Source organism: Pteronotus mesoamericanus, unplaced genomic scaffold (genome assembly GCF_021234165.1).
Source record: "Pteronotus mesoamericanus isolate MK-2021 breed Mesoamerican mustached bat unplaced genomic scaffold, CSHL_Meso_final scaffold_408, whole genome shotgun sequence".
NCBI classification, from domain to species: domain Eukaryota; kingdom Metazoa; phylum Chordata; class Mammalia; order Chiroptera; family Mormoopidae; genus Pteronotus; species Pteronotus mesoamericanus.
Genome location: NW_026555315.1, coordinates 666,701 through 689,759, shown reverse-complemented (window position 1 = coordinate 689,759; position 23,059 = coordinate 666,701). Strand labels below are relative to the sequence as shown.

The window sequence follows — 23,059 nt, the reverse complement described above, 5'->3', positions numbered from 1 at the left end:
AGCTGCTGCTGGAGTGAGTCCCTAACGGACAGTATAGGACGCTCATCGCAGACTTTTGCTGAATCTGCTCTCCCCATCTAGGGTCGTCTTCTTCACACCACCCCTGGGACAGAGGGGACCAGAGGGGACAGGGAGCATGGGGGAAAGAACGGGGACGGGGTGGGGGGCGGTGACGGGCGCTGCACCGGCGGGACCACGATCACAGGGCGAGTGGGACCCAGGACAAGCCGGTGCGCAGTGGCTCAGAAGGGATAGGGAGTCCAGGCCTCGGGCGCTGGCGTCCCCGACAGCCTTCCTTTTCCTGCCGTCGGGGCCACGCGGCGCTGCGAGCGCAGCCCGCCTGGACGGTTGGGTGAGCATGCGCTGCTGTCACCGTCGCAGCTAGGACAGGGGGCGGGGCCGGGGCACCCGGTGGGGCTGGAGCGGGGGCCGGCCCCGGGCGTGTCCGGAAGCGCAGGCCGGCCCCGCCCCAGGCCCCGCCCCGCGGCCGCGTGGCTGTGCGTCCCGGCTGTTGCCGATAAAGTTGTTCGAAGCTGAGCCGGCGGCGGCGGTGGGTCACGTGAGCGGAACATGGCGGCCCCGGCAGGCGGCGGGGGCTCCGCAGTGTCCGTTCTGGCCCCAAACGGGCGGCGCCACACGGTGAAGGTGACGCCGAGCACCGTGCTTCTGCAGGTGCGGCCGCGGGCGGCGGGCGGGGGGCGGCGGGCGGCGGGCAGGGGGTGGGGGCGGAAGCGCTGCGCCGGGCCGGGTCCTGCGGTTGGCTCCGGGGGGCGGCGGGGCGGGGCGTGGGCGGGGCCCGAGTCGGCCAATGAGCGGCCTCCTGGCGGTAGGCCCGCCCACTTCCGCGCCCGGGTCCGGACTCCCGGGTTTCTGCGTGGTTGGGGCTGGGGTCGCGCTGGCGCGGGTCGGCACGCCCGCAGCCCCCGCCGAATCCGCGGCGCGGCCGAGCCAGCCTCCGCGGTCCCCGGCCCGTGTCCCCATCCCGGCGCGTCCCCAGCTGGTGTCCGCGTGGCTGGGTGTGGCGGCCTTTGTGCCTCAAAACTGACTTGCTGAGTCAGTCTCTGCACTTGAATCGGGCAGCTGGTTGACCCCGAATCCATCGCAGTAGAAATGTTTCCTGGGCCCTGTTGTGTAGGGAACAGTGTGCACACCAAGGTCTGCCCCGGGGTGGGACCCGCTTGAGCTGGCAGTGTGGAGCTGGCTCTTGGGGAAGAGGGTAAAGCGCTGCAGGCAGGGGCGCCCAGGTTGGGACTTTGTTCTCTACGAGTGGGGGAGGGGTCTGGAGTGTGTGTAGGAAGATGTCTGTGGCCATGGGCTGTTGGAGACTGGCCCGGAGGCTGTCCAGCAGGGCTGGGGTGATGGGTCAGGCCCAGTGAGGAGAGGACAGTGAACAGGCATTCCCGGATGAGGCACGTGGAGCTGTGGAGTGGACGGTCCCTCTTGTGGCTTTACTGAGCTTTGTCCAGCAGAGCCAAGTGGCCCTCCCAGAGACCTTCTGCGGCCTCAGCGCCACTGTGCCTGCCGGCCCTGCCACCAGGCGGGCACAGCGGCTCACGTCCTCTCATCTCGCCCCCAGGTTCTGGAGGACACGTGCCGGCGGCAGGACTTCAACCCCAGAGAGTACGATCTGAAGTGAGTTTGCTCTTCCCAGGCTGTGGTCCTGGCCCATCCACACCCCTCCCCCAGGGTCCTGCCAAGAGGCTTAAACCCACCGAAGTTTCTCTTCTCTCAGTTCTGGACGCCAGGAGCCCCAGCCAAGGTGTTGCAGGGCTGGCTCTCCCGAGGTTTAGGGGAGGAGCCTTCCTGCTTGATCCGCGTCCTGGTGGCTTCAGACGTCCCTTGGTTTGTAGCCACAGCACCTCCACCTCTGCCTCCTCCTGACATGGCCTTCTCCTTGTCCGTCATGTCTGTCCTCTCTCTCACAAGCACCTGCCCTGACCCAGGGTGACATTGTCTCAAGACCCGTCACTCGGTGACATCTGCAAAGTCCCTGGTTCCAGATAAGGTCACTCTCCTGCATTCTGGGGGCTAGGATGTGGGCGGATCTTTTTAGGGGCCATCGTTCAACCCATTGCATAGCACTGGGCTTCTGTGCCTTTGGCTGTGCAGGTTCCTGGGGGGCCTCTGAGGGCAAGAGGAAGTGGTCGTGCAGAAGCAGGAGAAGGCCGCCCGGCGGGCGACGCGGCCGCATCCCGGCCCCCTGCGCTGCCCGTACAGGCTCTGCCTGTGGGCACTGTCCGGAGACGGCACTACCCGGCCCCCGAGGGCCTGCAGCAGGGAAGGATTGAGACCCCGCCTGGTGGCTGTGGGCTCATGTCCCACAGCAGGTGCTTTCCCCTCAGTGACCTGTCTTCGCAGTGTGGCTGCCCTCACTTTGGGTCAGAGAGGAGCCCAGGACAGGGCGTCTGCTTTCCTGGGTCTCTCCTCGCTGTGCCACGCGTGGGGCTTCGCGCGGAGGAGATTCCGAGGGGCTGACGCCCCTGCTCCCTGCCTCCTATCTGACCCCCAAGGATCCCAGAGTCCCTGCTCTGGGCCGGGTCGTCCCCCCGCTTCCTGTCACAGAGCCGCATGCTGTCTCCTCCCTTCCGCTGCCTGAGTCCTCGGCTGGTCCCCGGTGGGAGCTGTCAGGACTGCGGTCTCTCGCAGCCTCGGCGGCCTTCCTCCGGTCTCCCTGCTGCTTGTGTACGGCTGACCCTCGACGAGCGGGGCTTTGAGCTGCACGGGTCCACTCACGCGGGTGTTTTTCGATAAGTACCTGTCCTGTTTCTCTTCGCGGCTGGGAGCTCGTGGATGCGGAGGGCCAGCTGCGCTGATTTGCACCACTTTGTGGAAGGGACTTGAGCACCTGCAGGTTTTGGTCTCTGTGGGGTCCTGGAGCTACTCCCTGTCAGATACCGAGGGGTGGCCATAGTTAAGTTTTTGGAGAGCCAAATTTGCACATGTGGTTTTTGACTGAGCGGCACCCTGACCCCTTTTGTGTTCAAGGGTCAGGTGTAGTTGGTTTAGAGGCGCAGCCGCTGCCAGGGAGGGCGGCCGGGTGTGCTTGCAGGCCTTTGGCCCCTTCCCCGCTCCCGCGGGCGCCTGGCCCCCAGGCTCCCCGGCTCCCCGGCTGGGTGTCTCTCTCGGTCTGTCCTGTCTCACGCTGAGCGTTGAAGTTGTGCGTGTGTCTGGCCGGGTGTCAAAGCTGCCTCTTCCTCACCCTTCCGTGTGCCAGCACCTTGTAAGTGGTCATGTTCAGAAAAGCGTGTTGTCTCCAGCGGCGTGCCGGCCTGCGTGCCACGGCGGCCGCTCTGCTCCTCGCTCACATGGTTTCGCCGGCGCCGCGTTTCCCCCCTAAGCTTCCACTAAACGTGGGGCTCAGGTCTGGCGCTTGAGTGCTGCAGGTTCCCGCTTTCGCTCTCATTGGAATTCGCTGTCTGTCCCTTACAGTCGAGGCCACGTGGGGCTGGTGGTTTGACAGGCGCCGCGGGCAGAGCTTTCCTCAGCCCTGGTGATCTGTAGGGTGGGTGGCGGTGGTTTTTGTGGGGTCCTGGGAGCTGGGGGGGGTTGGGAGCGGAGGGGCCAGGGTCAGGGAGGCTCTGTGGTCGCCGGGCTGGACCCCCCGCCTGCCCACAGATGAGGCAGCGTCCGCCCGCCCCCGTCTCTCACTTCTCCTCTAGGGAGCAGGTGTGCAGCTCCTCGTTGGCCCATGGCCGACACGTGACCCGAGCCTTTGCGGCCCCAGCTCCGGTTTGGGGGGCCTAGGCAGCCCGTCGGTTCTCCTCACCTGAGTTTCTTGGGCAGCAGGCTGCCGATGGCGACCGCAGGGGGCCCCGGGGCCCGGGCTTCGCTCCCGCCCCCAGGTGTTTCCCGTCCTGACTCATCTGGTGCCTTCGTCCCGCCAGTTCCCTCTGAGAAAAGGTCCTGCCTCGGGCGCAGGAGTTGTGTGCACGGGGGCTGGCGGAGGCTCCAGGCCACCCCGTTGTCCCAGGGCCCACGCTGGCCTCATTCTGATCGCTTGGGAGACTGGAAGTTGCTGGGTTCCCGTGAGGTGACTCATAACTGCAGGACACGGGCAGAGAGACCGAGGATCGCTCTGGGGTGGAGGGCCTGGCCCTGTGAGCTGGGGGTCGCAGTCTCAGCCCACACTCGCGGACCCCCGCCGTGTGACGGCCTGGCTCTCGGGGGTTCAGACTGGCCATTCTGTCTGCGGTGCTCTGGAGCCTTTGCCTCCTGTGCTGGGGGTTGTGGCCTGGCCTCCGTGGTGGCAAGGAGCAGGAGTGATGAGAGCTGGCGCCTGTGGGAGCGGGCGTGCGGTGTTGGGCCGCCCCCGGCACAGCCCTGGTTGGCAGCTTCCTCCTCTCCGGCGCTGCCCTCTGCACTCAGAGCCGGCCCGCTCGCTGGCTCTTTCTTTCGGAAGGTGCGCTGTAGCCGGGAACCCACGCTTGCGTGTGCCCGTTCCGGCAGCCGCGCGGGGGCTGGCCGGAGATGCCGCAGACGGCCGTGACCGCTGCTCCGGGACCCGGGGGCAGCTGTGGGCTGTGCTCTCGTTGCAGGTTTCAGAGGAGCGTGCTCGACCTCTCTCTGCAGTGGAGGTTCGCCAACCTGCCCAATAATGCCAAGCTGGAGATGGTGCCCGCATCCCGCAGCCGCGAGGGGCCCGAGAACACGGTAGGTGCCCAGGGCGGGTGGCGTTGCTGCTCCTGGCCCCTCATGCAGACTGTGGACTTCGGGGTGCCACGCAGGCCGGGCGGCTGGGGGCTGGGCAGGGCGCGTCCAGCACCCATGCCGCCCTCACTGGGTCAGGCAGAGCCACCCCCTACTTGGGTGATGGGGAGGAAACTTTGTTCTCGGAGCCGAGGTTGCCGTTGGGGTTGAGCGTGTGGCTGCGGCCTCGGCATGTGAGCAGTGGTGCCCAGACCCACAGTTCCGGTCACAGAGCTGTGACGGGTGTCGGAGCCTGCGAGGCTCCGTCTGGGAGCAGCCCCAGGCCGCTCCGCCCTGCCCTGCGGGGCCCCAGCTGTCCCCTGCGTCAGCAGCGTGAGGCCCCAGAGACTCGGGCACCCGGCCGTGGGAGCTGCCCTCCTCGTGCCCGCCGGCCTCGCTCAGCGACTGGGGCCCTGCCCACTCCCTGGGGGAGACGGCGCTCGACCTGGGAGGGACAGGGGGCTCAGGCCTCACTCAGCTCTGGAGCCCATGAGCCGTCAGGCCTGTGTCCCTGAGCCTGGTACTTCTTCTTCTGTTACTACGTGGTTCTCCGACGTGCTCGTGGGAGGAGCCCTGTCTTCCGGGGGAGGGGCTGGGAGATGCCTCGCACCCAGGGCAGCGCCTCGGTTTTGGGATTTTGCGTGTGTGTGCGCGGAAATGTGCCTTTGAAGAAGAGACCCTTGGCCCACACAGCAGCCCTCACCGCGACTCCGAGAGAGACGCAGCCCAGGCCAGGTAGCTCGGGGGGTCAGAGCGTCCTCCTGATGTGCCGAGGCTGCAGGTTTGATCCCGGGTCAGGGCACATACGGGACTCAACCAATGAGTGCGTAGACAAGCGGGACAGCACATCGATGTTTCTATCTCTAAAATTAATAAGTACAAAATTTTACTTATTTTTAGAGAGAGGGGAAGGGAGGGAGAAAGGAGGGAAACGTCAACATGCAGTTGCCTCTTGTGCGCCCCCTGCTGGGAACCTGGCCTGCAACCCAGGCCTGTGCCCCGACTGGGAATCGAACCTGCGACCCTTTGGTCCTCAGGCCGGCGCTCAGCCCACCGAGTCACGCCAGCCAGGGCCCAGCATGTTCGTTTTTTTAATGGCTGCATAACAAAGTGCCCCCTAACCTGGCAGCTAGAGACACAGTGCCAGGCGGATGTGTGCAGAGGGACAGGCCGGGCGCCGCCTCCCCTCAGTCTCCTGGTCCCTCAGGTCCGCGTCGCTCTGCAGCTGGACGACGGCTCCAGGCTGCAGGACGTTTTCTGTTCGGGCCAGACGCTCTGGGAGCTGCTCAGCCATTTCGCAGAGACCAGGTGAGTGCGGGGGCGGGGCTGCAGCCGGGACGGTGGGGGCGCCGCGGGCCTGGTGCGAGGCCGGGTCAGCAGTGAGGGCTGCCCGTTCATCGCCCGCGGCGCGTCTTTCCGACTGGCCCCTGGCCTGACGGCCGGGCCGCCCCGTGGGGACCTGGAGGCCCCTGAGCACCGAGGCCCCCTCTGCTGACAGACGGTTTAGGGATGAAACCTTGATCATGAAAGTGGCTCATGTTTGAAAAGGAAGCAGTGGTTACCGATGGTGGGTGTGGGTCAGTCTCTGCCCAGTGAGATGGGGTCTCCCCAGGGTGCGGGGTCTCGGCCCGCGGAGCAGGAGGGGCCGCGGGGGCGTGAGCCGCAGCCCCCGCGCAGGGAGCCTGGGGCGTCGGCCAAAGCAAGGGGGGGGACCCCTGCTGCAAAGACGGCGAGCGTCCCCCGTGGGGAGAAGCTGCTGTGCCGTGGGGGCCTTGCCCCTCGGGTGCAGGAGGGGAGGCGTCCCACAGACTCCGTGAGGGGCTGCCGGGGGACACTGGAGGCCCGCAGGGGCCCTGCAGGTGTGTTGCCGTCTCAGCTGTGCTCTCGGCACCTTCCACAACCCAGAGCGGAGACACCGAGGTGGCGCCTGCAGGGAAGCGGGCGGTGGCTGGAGGCGGCCGGGGAGGGCTCACCGAGCAGGAGGGCCTGCGGCCAGACGGCCGCGTGGACACGCGTGTGTTCACAGCGCAGCGGCGCCGTGCCCCGGGTCCCCCGTGCCTTTTCTGTTGGGTTCATGAATCGATCATTTCCCTCCCTAGAAATGCCCTCAGCGTCCGCTCCCTGGCTGTGCGTGCCGATGGTGGGGGGGCTGCTCCCTTGTGCACCCTGCCCTCGATTCCGTCACTTTGCGGATAGCCGGAGGTCGGTGCACCCCCAGCTCTTCCCCAAGAGTAAATTCTGGAGGCAGGATTGCTGGGCCCGCAGCGAGGCGGGCCCCTCAGCTTCAGCTCTGCGAGCTCCTAGCACGCCCTTCCCTGGAAGCCGCTGTTGGGCAGAGCTCTCTGACTGAAGTATGCTCCCGTGCGGGGCAGGCCGGCGGCAGCAGCCCAGCCTGGTGGTGTCCGGCCAGGCGGGGAGGAAGCTGGTCAGCTGCCTGTTGCGGCAGGGACCCTGCTGGCGGCGGACGGTGGCGGGGGGGCTCTGGGAGTGGGGCATGCCAGGAGCTGAGTTTGTCGCTTGGTACTTTGGGGAAGAGGCTAGCTCCCCAGAGCAAGTGGTGCGTGGGTCTCGGTGGGAGCCGTGGGGGCTGTGGAAGACGGGCAGGCCACCCGACGTGCCACGTGGGCCACACGTGCAGGCTGCGGAGGCAGCTGAGGATTTTCTGGCAGCCACATCAAGGGAGAGTGGAAGCGCGGGCAATTGATTTCAGGAACCTCATCAGCCTGACTCGGTGTGTCCAAAACGTCGCCCTGCGAACAGCCGTCAGCAGGAGGAGCGAGGCGCTACTCTGCACCCTTTGTGGCAGCAGGTTGTGGAATCCCGTGTGTGCCTCACCTGGAGCAGCCCCCTCGGGCCGGCCACCCTGCCTGCGCTCAGGGCCCGTGTGGGGCTCATAGCCGCCGCGGGGGCCCGGGCCCGGGCCCCGACCTGGACCGGCCGGCCCCCCCTTCTCGGGCGTCTGCCGCAGGGAGCGCCACCCCGAGGCCAAGCCTTCCCTGCAGCCCCGCGCCCTCTGCCCCGCGGATGCCGTGGCCGCGCCTGCGGCTCCTCAGGCCGAGCGTAAACTAGGGGTTCGGCTGTGCCTGCTTCTCCTGGGGTTGCCCCGACGGGGGCGTCTTCCCCAGGCCCTGCGGGCGGCCAGGGCTCCTTTTCGGCGTGCAGGCAGGGGCACCTTCCCCTCGCGGCCGCCCCGCGCCGCCCGCCCTGCTCCCCTGAGCTCCTCTCGGCGTCTCGGTGCCTGTGCCTCGAGCTCCCCGGCTGCTGCGTGGTGCGGGCGGGCCAGCTGGCCCCTGGGATGTGCCCGCACTCAGGGGGCGGCAGCGGGGGCCCCTCGGAGCCTGCAGTTGCCCTCTGTGGGTTTCGATTGGCTCTTGGGGTTCTAGCCTGGGGAGTGCGGTGCTGTGACTCGGTCAGGTGCGGACAGGGCACGTGGCCTAAAGGGGCTCCAGATACCTGGTTTGGCCCCGGCCGGCTTGGGTGGGCAGCGGACCAAACCCAGGGGGCCAGCGTGCGGTGCAGCCACCAGCGGCCCTGCCTGGCCGTCCCCGCTGCCCTCGCCCAGCCGGGGGGCCGGGGGGGCTGGCAGACCGAGCGGGTCCGCGCCGGTCCTTGGCGGGCGCCATCCCTCCAGGCTGGGTGGTACCTGGGGGGAGCGGCAGGCGGAGGCCCACGGAAGCTTCGCACGCTGCCCTGGGCTGGGGTCCTGCCCGAGCCCGGGCAGGGGGCTCCCCTGGGGGCCCAGCTCTGCCCCTGGGAGACGGGGCGGGGGGATGGGAGTGAGGCTGCCAGAGAGGGGTGGCTCCTCGACCAGCCGCAGTGTCCCCCTGACGTCCCTGGGCCCACTGTCCCAGCCGGGGAGCCCTGCTAATTGGCCAGGACAGTCTGGAAGTGATTGCAGCCGCCCCGCCCCGCCCCTCCCCTCGCGTGTGCACAGGCGTCGCCCTCAGATCCACCAGGAATCCGACCCCTCTGGGGGAGCCGCACATCAAAGCCGGGCAGGCGTTTGATGTCAGAGGCCTCGGAGGGCAGGAGGCGGCGGCGCTCAGCCCTGTTTGTGATTTGTGGTCCCGCTGGCACTGGGTCCCTGGGGAAGGGTTGCGACGGGCCGGCGCTCTGGCGCGTTGGGGGCCTGTGCTTTCCGGACGCCCGGGGTCACTGGGTTCTCGTGAGCTGGACCCCAGGCCCTGGCCTGCCCTTGCTCTGGTTGCGGCTGTCAGCCTGGGTCTCCCGCTTCCTCCGGGGACCTTGGGAGGCAACAGGGCTGGTGGCTCTGGGGCCTGGGCAGGGGGAGGCGTACCTCCCCCAGGGCCCCACGGCTGGCTCTGGATTGTGGGTCTCGACTCTGCGCAGCATGCGCCAGCGCATGCTAAAAGCAGACGACAGAAACGGGCCGAGCCCACGCTGGAGCCACACAGCGGGCCCGGCCACGGCCTCAGGCACCCACGTGCGCACAGTGTGTGTGCAGTCAGCCGGGGCCGCAGCCTGGCTCCCGTGCCCTACGGTCCCAGCCACGTCCCCGTGGGCGTCCGAGCCACGAGGCCTTGAGACCGGGCGGCCCTGCGCGTCCTGAGGTCCCCGAGGGCTGCTGTCCTGTGGGCCCGGCCCCGGGGGGAGAGGGGCTCGTCGACGATTCCGTGTCAGGGGCGCGGGGGTGGGCCTCCCCCACGGACACAGGCTGCAGAGCCAGGCCTGGGCCGGTTTGCAGCCTTTGACCCAGGGGCCGGGGGGGGGGGGCGTGTGTGAGCGTGTGCGCGTGCGTGTACGCGGCTGTACACACGGGGGGGGGGGTTGGTGTGCCCGCTCCCTGCCATCCTCCGGGCCTGTCCGGCTGTGCCTCCGGGGGCTGCTCTGTCCCATCTCTCAGGGTTCGGTGTATGAGGGGAGAGGATGGCGGTGGCCAGTCTCGGGGGGCGGGCGCCCGCTGCCGTGTTGCTGGAGACCATGGCCTCCAGTGTCAGAGTGAGGATGGGCCAGCCCCCGGTGGCCTGGTGACCTCGTGACCGCCTGCGGGGTTGCGGGGGGTGGGGCTCTGGCTGCGTTCGCTGCCTCCCGGACAGTGGAGCTCGGCCGGTGGGGCCTCCATGGTGCGTCCTACCCGTTGGCCCCTCGGGCCCCGGACCCGGCCTGTGTGACTCGGGCTGAGGGGCTCGGCGGCCTGGGCGCACCGGGGTCCAGGGCCTGCACGGCCTTCCGTTTCGCTTCTCTTGTTTGCTCGTGGCGCAGGGATCAGAGGCCTTCGGGAGTGCGCTGGGCGGCCCTGTTCTGTGTGGTCACGTAGGCCTCTGGACAGGAGAGGGCTCCACAGTCCCCTCCCCAACGTGGCCCAAGGTCACGCAGCCCCCCAGGCCACGCACCCTGGGTACGGGCAACAGCTGCCGGCCTGGTGCAAGGCTCCTGGGGAGGCCGGCCCCATTTCTCCCAGTGTTGCCCGTGGGGTCTGGGCAGCGGGGGTGGCCCTCGGGCACGCGTGGCCTCGAGGGCCTGGGCCTCTGTCCTCAGGGTCGCTTGGTGGACACAGCCGACAGCGGCCTGGGGCCCGTCCGGGAGGCAGCTGCTGCTGCTGCTGCTGCTGGCCCCGCCGTGTGTGCCCTCCCGGCACTCCAAGCCTGGGGGCTGGAGGCCGGAGGCTGGAGGCCAGCGGGAGGCCCCCCGGCCGTGTGCCGACAGCCCCTGGTGGGGCCTCTGTGGGGCGGCGGGTGCGGGGGGCCTTCCCGAGAGCACCCGCGTCCCGCACGCCAGAGGCCTGCCTGTGACGTTCCCCCTCTCCTGCAGGGCGTGTCTGGAGCAGTCGTGGGAGGCCAGCCCGGTCTGCGTGTACATGAGGGATGAGGTAGGCGCTGGGGCCCCACCCGCCTGGCCCAGGCCCACCGCCGCCGCGCCGGCCCAGCCCGTTTTCCAATCTGGAAAACTCGCTCTCCCTCTGCCCTCCTTCCGAGCAGGGGCGAGGCGGGGGTGGGGGGGCCTCTGAAAGCGCGAAGTGTTTCATGGAAAAAAGCAGAGCCCCGGCCCCGCTGGAGCCGCCGCGGCCGCCCGGCCGCTCCCAGCGCCGCCCTCGACGCCCTGTTTGTTTGCTCGGCTCCTCTCAAAGCCCAAGAGTCACAGAAGCGGTTTCATTTTAATAAATATTTGCTTTGCTTCGTTTTGATCTTTTTCAAAACCGAGTGCGGCGTGGTGCAGACCCAGCCTGGCAGAGGCCCGCCTGCCCCCGCCCGCCTGCCCGTGACGGGGACCCTGCTGGCGCTTGGTCCCCTGGCTCACAGGGGCTTTTTGTTTCGACGCTGGCTGAGTGCCCTTTCCCGGCCTGGGGTGGCCACTGTCCCCAAGGGGCCCTGGGGGGCCTCGGTGCGGCTGAAACACACCCACCAGGGTCGCGAGGGGAAGGGGCTCCCAGGCTGTGAGTGGGAGGGACCTGGGGGGACATGTCCTTCCCAGGAGGATGTGGACTCCTTGGCCTGAATGAGGGTCATCGTGGTCCCTGCGGCCCTTGGTGGGCTGGTCACTGGGCCTGGGGTGGCCAGCCCAGGCCTGACCCTGCCGGCCGAGCCCAGGCGGGGTGGGGGGCGGGGCCCGCGAGGGGCCGGCAGATGCCCCGGGCCCAGCTGTGCCGCTGCCCCCGCAGGTGCCTGGCAGAGCCGCCTTGCAGAGCACGACGCTGCAGTCGCTGGGCCTCGCCGGGGGCAGCGCCGTCATCAGGTGGGGCCCCGGAGCCTTGGTCTCGTGAAGGACACGGGGTCTCGAAGGAAAGGAGCAGGAGGCGCGGAAAAGCGAAGGACACGCGGCCCGCGGCCCTCACCCCCCAGCCGGAGGGTGGAGCAGGGTCGGTGAGACGGGGACACCGAGACCCAAGTGGAGCCTCACTCTCTTTCGGCCCCCAGGTTTGCCATGAGGCCGCGCGGCTCGTCCGCCAGGCCGGAGCCCGGGGTCTCCCGGACCAGCAGCCCAGCAAGCCCGGCCTCGGCCTTGCCGGCCCAGCAGGCAGCCGGCAGCCCCCTGCTTCCCTTGGACCCCGCGGGGCTCAGCCGGGGCGATGTGAGCCGTCGGGACGAAGCGGGCGCCTCGGGGGCAGGCCGCATGGACGGCCCGGGCCGAAAGCCAGTGGACGCCCCGGTGCAGCCGACTCCGCAGGGGCCCCCGCTGGCCCCCGTTGTGCCTTTCTCCGGCGGGGGGCAGCGCCTGGGGGGCGCCTGCGGCTCCGCGAGGCGCCTGACGTCGCCGTCCGCCAAGCTCCCCAAGTCCTTCTCCGGCCCTGGAGGTCCCTCCCAGCCGAAGAAGTCGAGGCCCCCGCTGGAGCCGGAGCCCGAGCCCGAGCCGGTAAGCGGTGAGCCGGGTGTGGGGGGCCCTCCCCCGACCACACTGCGCCGCTGGGCGTGCTTGTGGAGGTGGTGGTGGTTTTTGTCTTGAATCCACCTCACGGAGGTGCCATTTTAGATGTGGGCTGATGGGTTTGGACAAACTCGTGCGCCCCGGGGCCCCGCCTCCTGATGGCCTCTGTGCGGGTGTGGGCGCGCAGAGCACTGCTGCCCCTCCTGGTGCCGTGGAGCTGTCACCCTCCGCTGGGGCCGGTGGCTTTGATGTGAAGGTGGCCCGGGCCTTGGCCGTCCGTCCTGGGCTGCCCTTACTCCTGGGCCACGCATCGCGCAGCTGCCCTGCCGTCCGCACGGGGCAGGACGGGCCAGGCGGGTCTGCCTCGCCCTGACCCGAGAGGAGGGGAGGAGGAGAGCGATCCCCTCCCAAGCTGGTGGGGGGTGCCGGGCGTCCCGCGGGGGCGTCTTTGTGTGGAAGTCCCCACTGGCTGCCGGCCCTTCAGCTTGCAGGCCTTTGACGAAGTGGCTGAGCTCGCGAGCGCTCCCCCGCCGCCCTCCTGTCTGATCGGCTCTGCGGGGGCAGCCCCTGCCTGAACAGCCGCCGTCGGTGAGCGCGGGGCCGGCCTAGTGGCGGCGGTGTCTCCGTCACACCAGATCCGTCTCTGAGCACCTCTGACTCCCTCATCCCCGCATCCGACACCGGCCTGCAGGGACCGTCCCTCCCACACGGCCCGGCCCCGCCCACTGCTCTGGCCACACGCCGGCGTGGTGCCCTGTGCTGGGCCGCGCTGAGCTGCGGTGGTGGGCCAGGGCGCAAGCTCCGCAGGACCGTGCACCCCAGGGCCCCGCAACCCCGGCCGGCACTGTCCAGTGGCGCCGCCCCTCTGGGTCGGACTGGCCGCGGCCCAGAGCTCCTGCCTGTGGGGCCCGTTCTCGCCCGGGGGGCGGTGCCGGACGTCCTCCTCAGAGCTCCTCTGGGCCTTTTCACAGCTGGGTCCTCATGAGTCCCACGGGACAGTGTCCACGGGTCCGGGGGGTGCACGCAGTGTGGCTGTCGTCACCCCAGAGGCTATGCGTGGGGGTCCCCCACCTGACTGCTTCGTCAGAGGCTCGCGGACCCCCGTGCCGTCGTTCGTGAAGGCCCCTGCGGTTCCCCTGCGGGCTTCTCTGCGTCCTCCTCTCAGTTTTTTCTTGCGTCCGGGGTTTGTGGAGTAGCACCTGTTTTAGTGGGCGCCCTTGTCTCGACCTGGATGTTAAAAGGGGTAACTTGTTCGCCTCTGAAGGGTTACATGAGATGGGAAAAGCCTTTACCAAGCTAAGAGTGTCTATTCTTAATTTCCTGAGGAAATTTGTCACCACGAGTAGGTGTTGGGCTTCACAGGCTGCTGCTCCTGCGTGGAAGCCACCCTTGGCCGCCGCTCTCCTTCCGCACCTCCTTGCGGCGAGGCCGGGCAGCCCCCGCCAGCCTGTGCCCACCCCCGGGCCCGGGCGGCTGCGTGCGCCCTGTGGGCGGCACTGGGGAGCGGTGAACCCAGGCGTCCATTCGGAGTCCTGCGTGTTTTCGGTGACACCGACCGCGGAGCTCACGGGCTGACGCCACCCGCTCCTGCCTCCCCTGGGCCCCTCCTGACTCGGCCTCCAGGTCACGCCCGGGGGCCTGGAGGTTCCGGCACCTGCGCTGGCCTGGGACGGGGGGGTGGGGGTCAGCTTGGCTGTGGAGCGGAGCCCTGCGGGGGGCCAGGCGGCCGGACTCGCAGGTCCCTGCGCCGCCCTGGGCTCCCTCGCTGAGGGGACGGTGCGGGGGTTGGCAGGGGTGCCTGGGTCTTTTGGGGTGCTACTGGCTCCTGCGCTGCCCTTTGGGCCGGGCTAGGAGCCGCTGCGCATTCCTAGCCTCAGTCTCTGTCATCTGGGTCCAGAATCGGTGGCCGGAATGAGTCCCATGTGGTGGGTTGAGCCGGAGCCGGCGGTCTGACTCCCTCTGGACCCGCCTTCCTGGGGCCTCTGGCTTCGAGGGCCCGGACTGGCTGTGGTCGTCTCCCAACCTAAGGGTGCCGAGGTTGCTCGGGGCGGGCCCTGGCTCACCGCGCCACTCGGGACCGGCTGACGGCCCCCTGGGGGTGGCCTGGGCTTGGGCTCCCCCGGGCACAGGGCCCGGCGCCCCCCGGTACTGACCCCAGGCCCCTGGCCGGAGGGGTCCGCGCGGCTGCCTGCAGCGCAGCCTTTGACCTGGGAGCCCTGGCAGCTGGCTGGTGGCGGAGCGCGCCCCGCCCGCCCAGTGCCTCCCGCCACTAGCAGCCGCACAGCCCGAGGGCCGGCCAGCCACATGGTGTCTGCCTGGTGTCCCTTTTCAGTGCGGGGGAGGGGAGAAGGGAACAAAACAGAACTTTTGGGGGAACTTCAAAGGTACACTTTAGTAATCAAAAAGAGCTCCCAAGTTTCCCATTAATGTTCTGCCTGTGTGTGGTTTTTGGATTTAAATAAAGAGTCAAAAGAGACAGGATAAAATACAGGCAGGTCCTCGGCTGAGGCTGGGATGGTTTACAGACCCGGGCGGCCCCCGCCTTTGATGTCAGAACATTAATTATTAGAAGGTAGTTTAACTGGCCATCAGAACGGGCCCAGGGAGAAGCCGGGGCTGCCTGGCGGCCCCTGGCCTGTCCTTTGAAGTCCCTCCCCGGCCGGGAGGCCGCCCCCCAGCTCTGTGCGCTCCGGCAGCCGTCCCAGCAGGCACTCCCCGCGCAGCTGGCACGGGGTCCCTGATCAAAAGCCCCAGCCCCCTGGGCAGGGTGGGTGGTCCGCCGGGCAGGACGGGCGCTGACAGCGGCCGCCCCGCCCGGCCCCTCCCCCAGGCCTGGACCTGAGCGCTTCCTCTGTCCCTCGCCCCCGTTGCCCTGTCTGGCTGGGGCCGGCGTCAGCCTTCCTCTGGCTGGCCCGCTCCCTGGACGGGCCGGGGGCCGGGAGGAGCTGGCCGGGAGGAGCATGGCTCCCCTCGCCGCCCGGCCGCCCTCCTCCTTTCAGCCTGGGGTGCCGGCCCATGACGTCCCCCGAGGGGCCAGCCCACTGCCTGCCACCTGCAGGCCCGGGGTGAGCCGGTCCCTGCCGGGCCCCACGGGGTCTGTGGACGCCCCAGCTGCAGCCCCAGCTGCCTGGGCGCAGTGTGGCCTCGGTTCGAGGCCCACCCGGGTCTGGTGGCGGGTAGAGCAGCAGTTCCTGAAGTCTGGTGACGGGCAGGCGCCCTCCTGCCACCTGTCCCGCTGTGTCTCAGCCGGGATGGGCCCTGCGGAGAGACGGACGCCCAGCCTGCCGGCCACAGCCGCTCCTGGGACCCCTGGGCTGCCCACACGGGGCCAGGCACCTCCTGCTGGGGGCCGGGGGGCCTGGTCTCCACTGCCCCTGCTCCCCAGGGGCAGCTGTCAGGCAGCGGGGGGGAGGAGACCCTGACTGCGTTTCAGTTCTCTGGGGCTCAGTCCCCTTATCCACGGAGGTGCACGCCCGCCCACACCGCGGGCACGTGGAGCCGTGGCCGAGTAGGGTGTCTTCCTTCTGCCGGGAAGGGTGGGCGGGCCTGTGGCTGGCCGGGCCGCGGGCCTGCGCCCCTGCCAGCTGTACGGAGAGGCCCCGGGGCCCCGGCAGCCCCGCCCGCCTGGACTGTGGTGGTGTCCACTCTCCGGCGCGCCCTCCAGGGGCGGCTGGCTCTGGGAGTGACTCGGGAGGTTTGGCCCGCGGCCCTTGCGTAGTGATTCAGCTCGGCTCCAAGCCTCAAGGGGAAACGCTTTGCATTCCCCGTTGCCCAGACTATTGTCAGGGGACGGTCTGGCCGCGAGGGCGGCGGGAGCGGGGCCAGGAGCCCTCACAAGGGAGCTGGAGAGTCCGGGCTGAGGCCGCCTCCAGATCGTTTGCGCATTTTTCCTCTGGGTGTCATCGCGTCCTGGAAAATTACCGTCAGGAAAATGAAACCTCAGAGGCAGCGAGGCCACTTCTGCCATGAGGGGACCCCGTGTGCCCAAGCGGGTCCTCGGCTCCTGGTGCGGCGGCCGCTGCAGTGCGTCCGCCGACTGTCTGGAGACCGCCGGGCCCACGCCTTGGCCCGGCGCCGGCTGCTCGTCCCCTCCACGTCCGGCCCGGCCGTGCCTGTCGCCGCGCTGAGCTCTCAGGCCTCGCTGCCTCTGGGCCCTGTGCTGCAGGCGGCCGCCTGCTGGCAGGCAGTCGCCGGGTCCCCACCTCTCCATGGCCTGGGTGTCGGTCCAGCCTTCGTCCAGCGCTGGCCCGCCGCCCGGGCCTCCTGTCCCTCCTGCTTGCCTCCCGGGCCCCGGCCACTGTCATCTAGTCGCCGATGGCCGTCACCGATGGGGTGACGTCAGGGTCCTGGTGGAGGCGCCATGCCGAGCAGACCTGCAGGTTCCAGCTGCAGAGGCCAGCTGTCAGGAGTGCCCCGAAGGCCTGGGCTCTGCCGTTCCGAGCCTGCCACCCCCAGCCTGCCACCCGCAGCGGCCCCGGGCACCCGCTGTGAGGCGTGTTCCTGGGCCCCTCCCGGTCGGAGCCCAGGGCTGCGGCCCCAGCCCGCACGCGGGTGCCTGCCCCAGCGGTGAAGGCCCGAGCAGGCGGTCCTCCCTCGCAGCAGCCAGTTCGCGCGGCCTTTTCCCGAGTTGCCCTAGGCCTCTGCTGTCCATCCAGAAACGTCTGTACACCCGCTGCAGGCGCGGGCCGTGCGTGACGCCTGCTTGTGACCCGCAGCGGCCGGTGCAGGGGCAGCAGACAGGCCATGGCAGCACGCAGCGGGGCCGGGCGCCCCCACGCAGCCTGAGGCAGGCCAGCCGCCGCCTCCCCTCCCGCTCCTTCCGGGGAGGCGAGGGTGGGGCCTGAGGCCTCCTGCTTCCCCCCCATCCCTGGCGGCACGGTGCATGTCCCTGCCAGCCCAGGCCCCGGAGTCACGTCCGTCCGAGTTCTCGGGGGCAGGGCCTGCCGGAGGCCAGAATGTGCCGGCAGCTGTGGGGCTCGGCTGTCCCCTGGGAGTGCCGGCAGGACCGCGAGGCCAGTGTGGCCACGTGCTTCCCGGGGCTGCCCCCCGCCCAGGTGCTGCGTCCCTGGGGCCAGCCATGGGCGGGGGCTTCCTGCTGGAGCCCCGGGGCCTGGCCCTCGTGCACACGGGGCTCCCGCCTGAGGCGTACCCCGTTCTGCCCGCACACCCCCAGGAGCTGGCGCGGCCCCGCTGGAATGCAGGCGCCTGGCTGTGGGGGGCGGCCGGCGCCGGCATCTTGTTATAGAAAGTTCTGGCGCCAACTGCCTGAGGCGGCTGCAGGAGGGTTGTGGCTTTGAAGGGGCAGCCCCCAGGGGCCTGGGCCAGCCACCTACGGGTCCGCCAGCCCTCCCTGGATGCTGTGCTGCGGCCCTCGGAGGTCAGAGGGCGTCCCAGCAGAGCCCGCTGCCGGGAACCCAGGGAGAGCACTTGGGAGGCGCGACACAGCTGTGTGCGTGGTGACCGCAGGGACCTGCTGGAGGGCAGGCACGGCCTTGCTGTGGCCGGGGGAGGGCGGCCCTGGAGGCGCCCAGCAGGTGGACTCGGGAAGGGGGCCCATGGACACCGAGCGGCTCGGGCCGGCTGTCCCGGGGCAGCCGTCCGGCCCGACGTGCTGGCGAGGCCGCGGGAAAGGACGCAGGAAGGGACGACTGGGGAGGCCGGTTCGCGGAGCCGGCCGAGCCCGGCCTGGTCCCGTGTGCAAAACGGGAGGTGGGGTTGCCCTGCCATGATGGGGGCGGCGCAGGGCGCGGCTTCCTGGGCAGCCCCCCCATGGGCGTTGGCCCTCCTGGGGTGGGGGGTGGGGGTGGGGCGGGCAGGGCCACCCCATGGGCGCTGCGCCACAGAGGTGCCTGTGCTCGCTCTAGTCACCCACCCAGGCGCACCACACACAGAGCCGGCCCTGCCTTGTAATTGCCACCGACCTTGCTGCCAATTAGGAGTGACGCTGTCCCTTCCTGTGTCCCCAGGGTGGGCAGACGGAGCCAGGCCGCCCCCTGGGGCAGGGAGGTGGGGTCAGCCCGGCTGTGGGGCCAGCGGTTGGCAGCTTTTTGCCAAACCTCTAATTTGGGGGCTGCCGCTTCCCCTGCCCTTCCCTTGGAGCCCCTGACGTGGCCTCGGGCAGCGCGCTGGTCCCCAGGCTTTGGGGACCCTGGTGGCAGACAGTCCCACAGAGACAGGAAGTGAGCAAGGAGCTGCTGGGGCGGCTGGCCCTCCGGGCCACCGCTCACCCCAACACCCCGGCCCCCCTGGGGGTGGAGCCAAGACCTCGGGGGCCCAGGTCTGGGGAGCGAGGGTCCCGCATCTGTCCTGCTGCGCAAGCAGCCACGAGGGGGCACCCCGTCCGGGACAGCCTGCTGTCCTCGCCCCCCCCCCCCCATCCTGGAGACCTGGGCCTGGCCGTGGGCCCACGGGTGGGGCCTGGGCTTGGCTCTGGGGTCTGCACATCGCTGGGCATCCGGGCCCCGTATCAGCCCAGCCCCTGCCCACAGCCGGTGGCCCGGGACCCCGTGGTGTGCCACCCTGACCGGGAGGAGCAGGTCCAGGCCTGGCCGGTGGAGCTGCCGGACGAGTTCTTCGAGGTGACTGTGGACGACGTGAGGAGACGCTTGGCCCAGCTCAAGAGCGAGCGGTGGGTATGCTACAGCCGCTGCGGTGTCGCCCGGCTTCTCTCTGCAGGCCCCCTGCACCCCTGCCCGCGGCAGCCCCTCGGGGGGAGGGGGCCCGTCCAGCTCCCGGGAGGCGGCCCGTCCAGCTCCCGGGAGGCCTCCCTGTGGCTGGGGAGACCGGGACTTTCGCCCACCCTTTCCACAGGAAGCGCCTGGAAGAGGCCCCCTTAGTCACCAAGGCCTTCAGGGAGGCCCAGGCGAAGGAGAAGCTGGAGCGGTACCCCAAGGTACTGGCGGGGCTGGGACACTTCAGGGGGCAGCCGGGTGGCACCGCCTGCGTGCACCTGTGCTTCCCTGGGCCCTGCACGGGCCGCCTGGCTGGCGAGGAAGCACAGGGCACTGCGATTCCACACGCACATGGCGGGTGCTCGACAGGCCCTCGGAGCAGCTTGGCCGGGTGACAGCGGGTGCCGTGGGTGCTGGCATTTCGCTGCCCCGGTCCTGGCACCTGCCCGCAGCGTGGGGGCCTGGCCGTTGTGGGCCTGGGGGCGGGCAGCTGCGTCCCTGCACTTGCCCGGGCTCTGCTGGCCTGCTGACGCCTTGGCCCGTCCCACCCAGGTGGTCCTGAGGGTCCTGTTCCCTGACCGGTACGTCCTGCAGGGCTTCTTCCGTCCCAGCGAGACAGGTAGGAGGCCCTGCTGGGCGGCGGCCGGGCTGGGGGCAGGGTCGGGCTCTGAGCCATGGGCTGTGCGGGGTGGCGCACGGGGCCAGGCCTGGCTCGTGGCAGATGCTCGCCGGGCCAGCTGCTGGGGACTGGCCCGCGTGCCCTTCTGTTCCGGACCAAGGGCCCCGGGGGCCGCAGCTCGCCTGGGAGGCAGGCACCAGTGCCCTGGCCCTGGGCAGGATGAGCAGCGAAGAGAAGGACGTTTCTGCGGGGTGGGGGTCTGGGGTGGCCCGTGCCGAGGCGCAGCTGAGTGTGGACGTCAGGCCGGCCTGTCCCGTCCACGGCGGCCAGCGCTGGGACGTGCCCGGGGGACCTGCTGTCGGCAGAGCCCGGCTCACCCTGTCCTCCCTCCTCAGTGGGGGACCTGCGGGCCTTCGTGAGGAGCCACCTGGGGAACCCTGAGCTGCCCTTCCACCTGTGTGAGTGCTGCTCCGGTCCCTGCTCACGCCCCGCCGCCGGGCGCTGCCCCCAGAGAGTGCTGGGGCGGTGGCCGGGGTCCACGGCGAGGCTGGGGGGTGCGGCGGGCGGTGGCCTCTACCCTCACCCTGTGCCCCTCCATCCCCTGCTTCCAGCCTGGCCTCCCAGTGTCTGGAAGCGGTAGGGTTGGGTCGCTGGCCCCCGTCCGAGAGACCTGGGTGGTGAGAGCAGGGGTCCCTGCAGGGATTCTGCCCCAGGTCACTCCCCCACCCAAGCCCCTCAGGGCGTTGGCCGCAGCAGAGCTGAGGCTGCGGCCCTGGGCCTGTCTTCCCCGGGGAGGGGGCGGGGCAGTGGGCGAGGCTGCTCACAGGGCGTCTGTCTCTACAGTCATCACTCCCCCCAAGACCACCCTGGGTGACCACACGCTGACGCTCTTTCAGGTACTGGCTGCCTGGCCTGGGGCATTCGGATCGGACCGGAGGGAGCAGGGCGCCTCTAAGAGTGGCCCTGGGGCTTTCCAGCCGCCTCTGCTTCCTGCCCCAAGGGGGTGGGCCCTGGGGCTGCTGAGCTCCCTGCCGTGGGTGTGGGTGGGCAGGGCCCACAGCTCCTGAGGGGCCGCGGGTCAGAGCCCTCGCTGCAGAGGCCCACTGCCCCAGAGTTACCTGGGTGCCCGCTGCCGGGAGGGTCTGCTGCCGGATCCCCGCCCCGGCCTCCCCGTGCGGGGCCCTGGCGCTGGCAGCTGCTCTGCCGCTCCCGCCCGACCGCCCCCTCCCGCCCCCTCCGCCGGCCCCGGAGCTCCCGGTGAGGCCGGGGCGGAGGGTGAGGAGCGGCGGTCCGGCGCCCTGCTGGGCCGCCTTCCAGAGCCCGGAGGAATGTCCTGTCCCTTCGCCTGGGAGGGCAGCCCGGGGCCTAACGGTTTCCTCTTCAAAGCCTGCTCAGATGTTTTAATCACTAACAGAGGCCAGCCCTTGCTAAGTGGCCCACAGGCACTGTGAGGTCTGAGCCGGGGCTGCCCGGTTGTAGGGAGATGGGACCAGACCAGGCGGAGAGCTGGACGCTCACCAAAGAAGGACGGCGGGGCGGGGCCGGCCCAGGGCCCCTTCTCAGCCCCAGGAGGCCGGAGGCGCTGCACCCCGGCCCGCCCCCCGTGCCGCCGGCCTGCCGATGGGCCCTGCGCTGGACGGCCGGTGCTTGGGGGGCCGGCTCCCGGACCCTCGCGCCGCGGGCGGCCCTCTGCTCTGGCCTGTCAGCTGGCGCGGGGCTGCGGGCCTCCCGGGGGATGGCCCGCCCTGGACCAGAGCTGGCAGGGCTTAGGGAAGGAAGCCTCCCGCCCGCCCCGGGTAAGCGGCACGGAAGCCGCGGCTTTCATGTCCCTGGCAGGGCTGCACCCTGGCTGCGAGCCGCCCGGGGGCCGCCCGGGGGCCTGCCCAGTATTCGAGTGACAGCTCTGGGTGGGCGCAGGGGCGGGAGCCCCGCTGCCCTGCTTGGCTGCTGGGCCAGCAGCGTTCGGTGGGGGAGGGAGCAGATGCAGTCAGCGGGCACAAGTGGGCACAATGCCCCACGTCAAACCTGCTTCCTGGGCCCGAGCCCCCTCTGGTGCTGGTGCTGCTGCCCCCCACGCCCCCAGCCCTGTCCGCCACCTTGCGTGGGACCCTTAGTGGGTGCTGAAGACCCCGTCACAACCTAGGGATCCCCTCAGCCCGCGCGGAGGGGCAGACCTGCTGCGGGGGCCCTGGTGGCCAGCACTGTTTGCTCCCCACTGGTTGGGTGGGACCCCCAGGACACAGGTCAGCGTGGGGCCTCCGTCGAGGCTTGGAGCCCAGCAGCCCCCGGGGGGCCTGGTGTGGGCTTGGGCTTGGGTGGGGCCTGTGCAATAGGAGGACGCGGGGGTGCCCTGAGGGCGGTCGGGAGGGGCACGGCCTCCCCGTGCCTCCCGGCCCCCCCATCCCCCCCCCAGCGTGCAGTTCTGGCCTGTGGCAGGCTCCGCCGGGGAGGGGCACCCAGGCCTAATTCGGCCTTCGGTGCTCGCTTCGCCCCGGAACTGGGCCGCGGTGGGGGCGGGGCCTGGCGGTGACCGGAACGCCAGCACGCTGTGCGGGGGCGGCCTGGGGGGCCCCGCGATCTGGTGCACCCCCCAGCGTGCAGGGGCCCTGGTGCGTGCCTGCGGTGCAGCCCCTCCTGCTGGAGTCTGCCCACAGTGCCCGCCCGGGCCCTGAGCTGCCCTCTACCCACCCTGTAGGCAAACCTCTTCCCTGCCGCCCTGGTGCACTTTGGAGCTGAGGAACCAACAGGTGGGTGTGCGCCCCTCTGCTCACCGCCAGCAGCCCCCACCCCACAGCAGGGCCTGCCCTGGGTCTGGAAGTGAAACCTGTGGCTTGGCCCGCCGCCCCCCAGGGGGGCTTTGGCACAGCCACCTGCCCAGGCCGCGCCCCCCAGAGCACAGCTGTGGTGAGTGGGGGTCCCCCTGTTTTCTTCCATGGCCTGAGGATGGGCTGGACCTCCCGCAGGCCTCTATCTGGACCCCAGGCTGCTGGAACATACCATCGCCCCATCTGCGGCCGACATGCTGGCGGCCAGGTGGGTGTTGGAGGCGGGTGAGCGCCCGGGGCGGCAGAGTCCACGGCTGCAGCCACACAATCCTGTGCCTCGGCCTTCCACCCCCAGGTGCATGGCCAGTGCCACCGCCACCCTGTCCCCACTCCCAGCCCCTGACCCTGCACCCCTGGAGCCGGAGGCGGCTGCCGAGGAGGACACAGTGGGGCCTCCCGAGCCCGGCGCTGGGACAGCCCAGCCCTTGAGGAGGGATCTGGGCAAGGTGCCCAAGTGGCTGAAGCTGCCAGGTATTGTGGGGGGCGGGCGGCCGGCTGGGAGGGGCTGCCGGGCAGGCGCCCAGGGCCTCCGGGTCAGCCTGGCGTGTTGCGTTGCAGCCAGCAAGAGGTGAGAGCTGCCTGCTGAGGTGCCCGCTGCCCGCGACGGGGCCCCTCCCCACCCTGATGCAAATAAAGACTGGAGCGTCCCAAGCCCTCTGGTTGCCTTTCTCCGGAGAAGAGCCCGCAGGCCTGTGGCCCCGCCGCCGCCGCTCTGTCCAGGGCTCCCAGGCGCAGGCCTCCAGCCGCTCATGCAGCCTGGCCGAACCTCCGTGTGGCCTGGGTTCCTTGCCACAACCACGTTCTTTACCAAGGGCACAGGTGCCGCCCCTTGGTGTTCGCCTGGCACCACTCATTACCCCCTCCCGTGAGAACACCAGTCGGGGACAAGGGCCTCCGGGCACGCCCAGCCCGGCCAGCCCCCTGGTGCCAGCACG

At 70.2% G+C, this 23,059-nt stretch overlaps 1 protein-coding gene across 2 annotated transcripts; it reads left to right on the top strand.

Moving 5' to 3' along the window:
- Positions 1-487: 487 nt before the first annotated feature.
- On the top strand, positions 488-22,772 carry ASPSCR1 (ASPSCR1 tether for SLC2A4, UBX domain containing). 2 transcript variants are annotated; one of them, XM_054593262.1, is made up of 16 exons: positions 488-672; positions 1,577-1,632; positions 4,536-4,650; positions 5,894-5,994; positions 10,459-10,516; positions 11,306-11,379; positions 11,562-11,997; positions 18,498-18,637; positions 18,820-18,901; positions 19,233-19,299; positions 19,695-19,757; positions 20,143-20,195; positions 21,995-22,046; positions 22,263-22,332; positions 22,420-22,595; positions 22,683-22,772. In XM_054593262.1, the coding sequence occupies exons 1-16, from the start codon at positions 571-573 to the stop codon at positions 22,694-22,696; spliced, it is 1,659 nt and encodes a 552-aa protein (XP_054449237.1). In that variant the 5' UTR covers positions 488-570; the 3' UTR covers positions 22,697-22,772. The 2 variants fall into 2 exon arrangements, with proteins under 2 accessions (XP_054449237.1, XP_054449238.1); XM_054593263.1 differs by lacking the exon at positions 488-672 and adding an exon at positions 985-1,155.
- Positions 22,773-23,059: the final 287 nt, after the last annotated feature.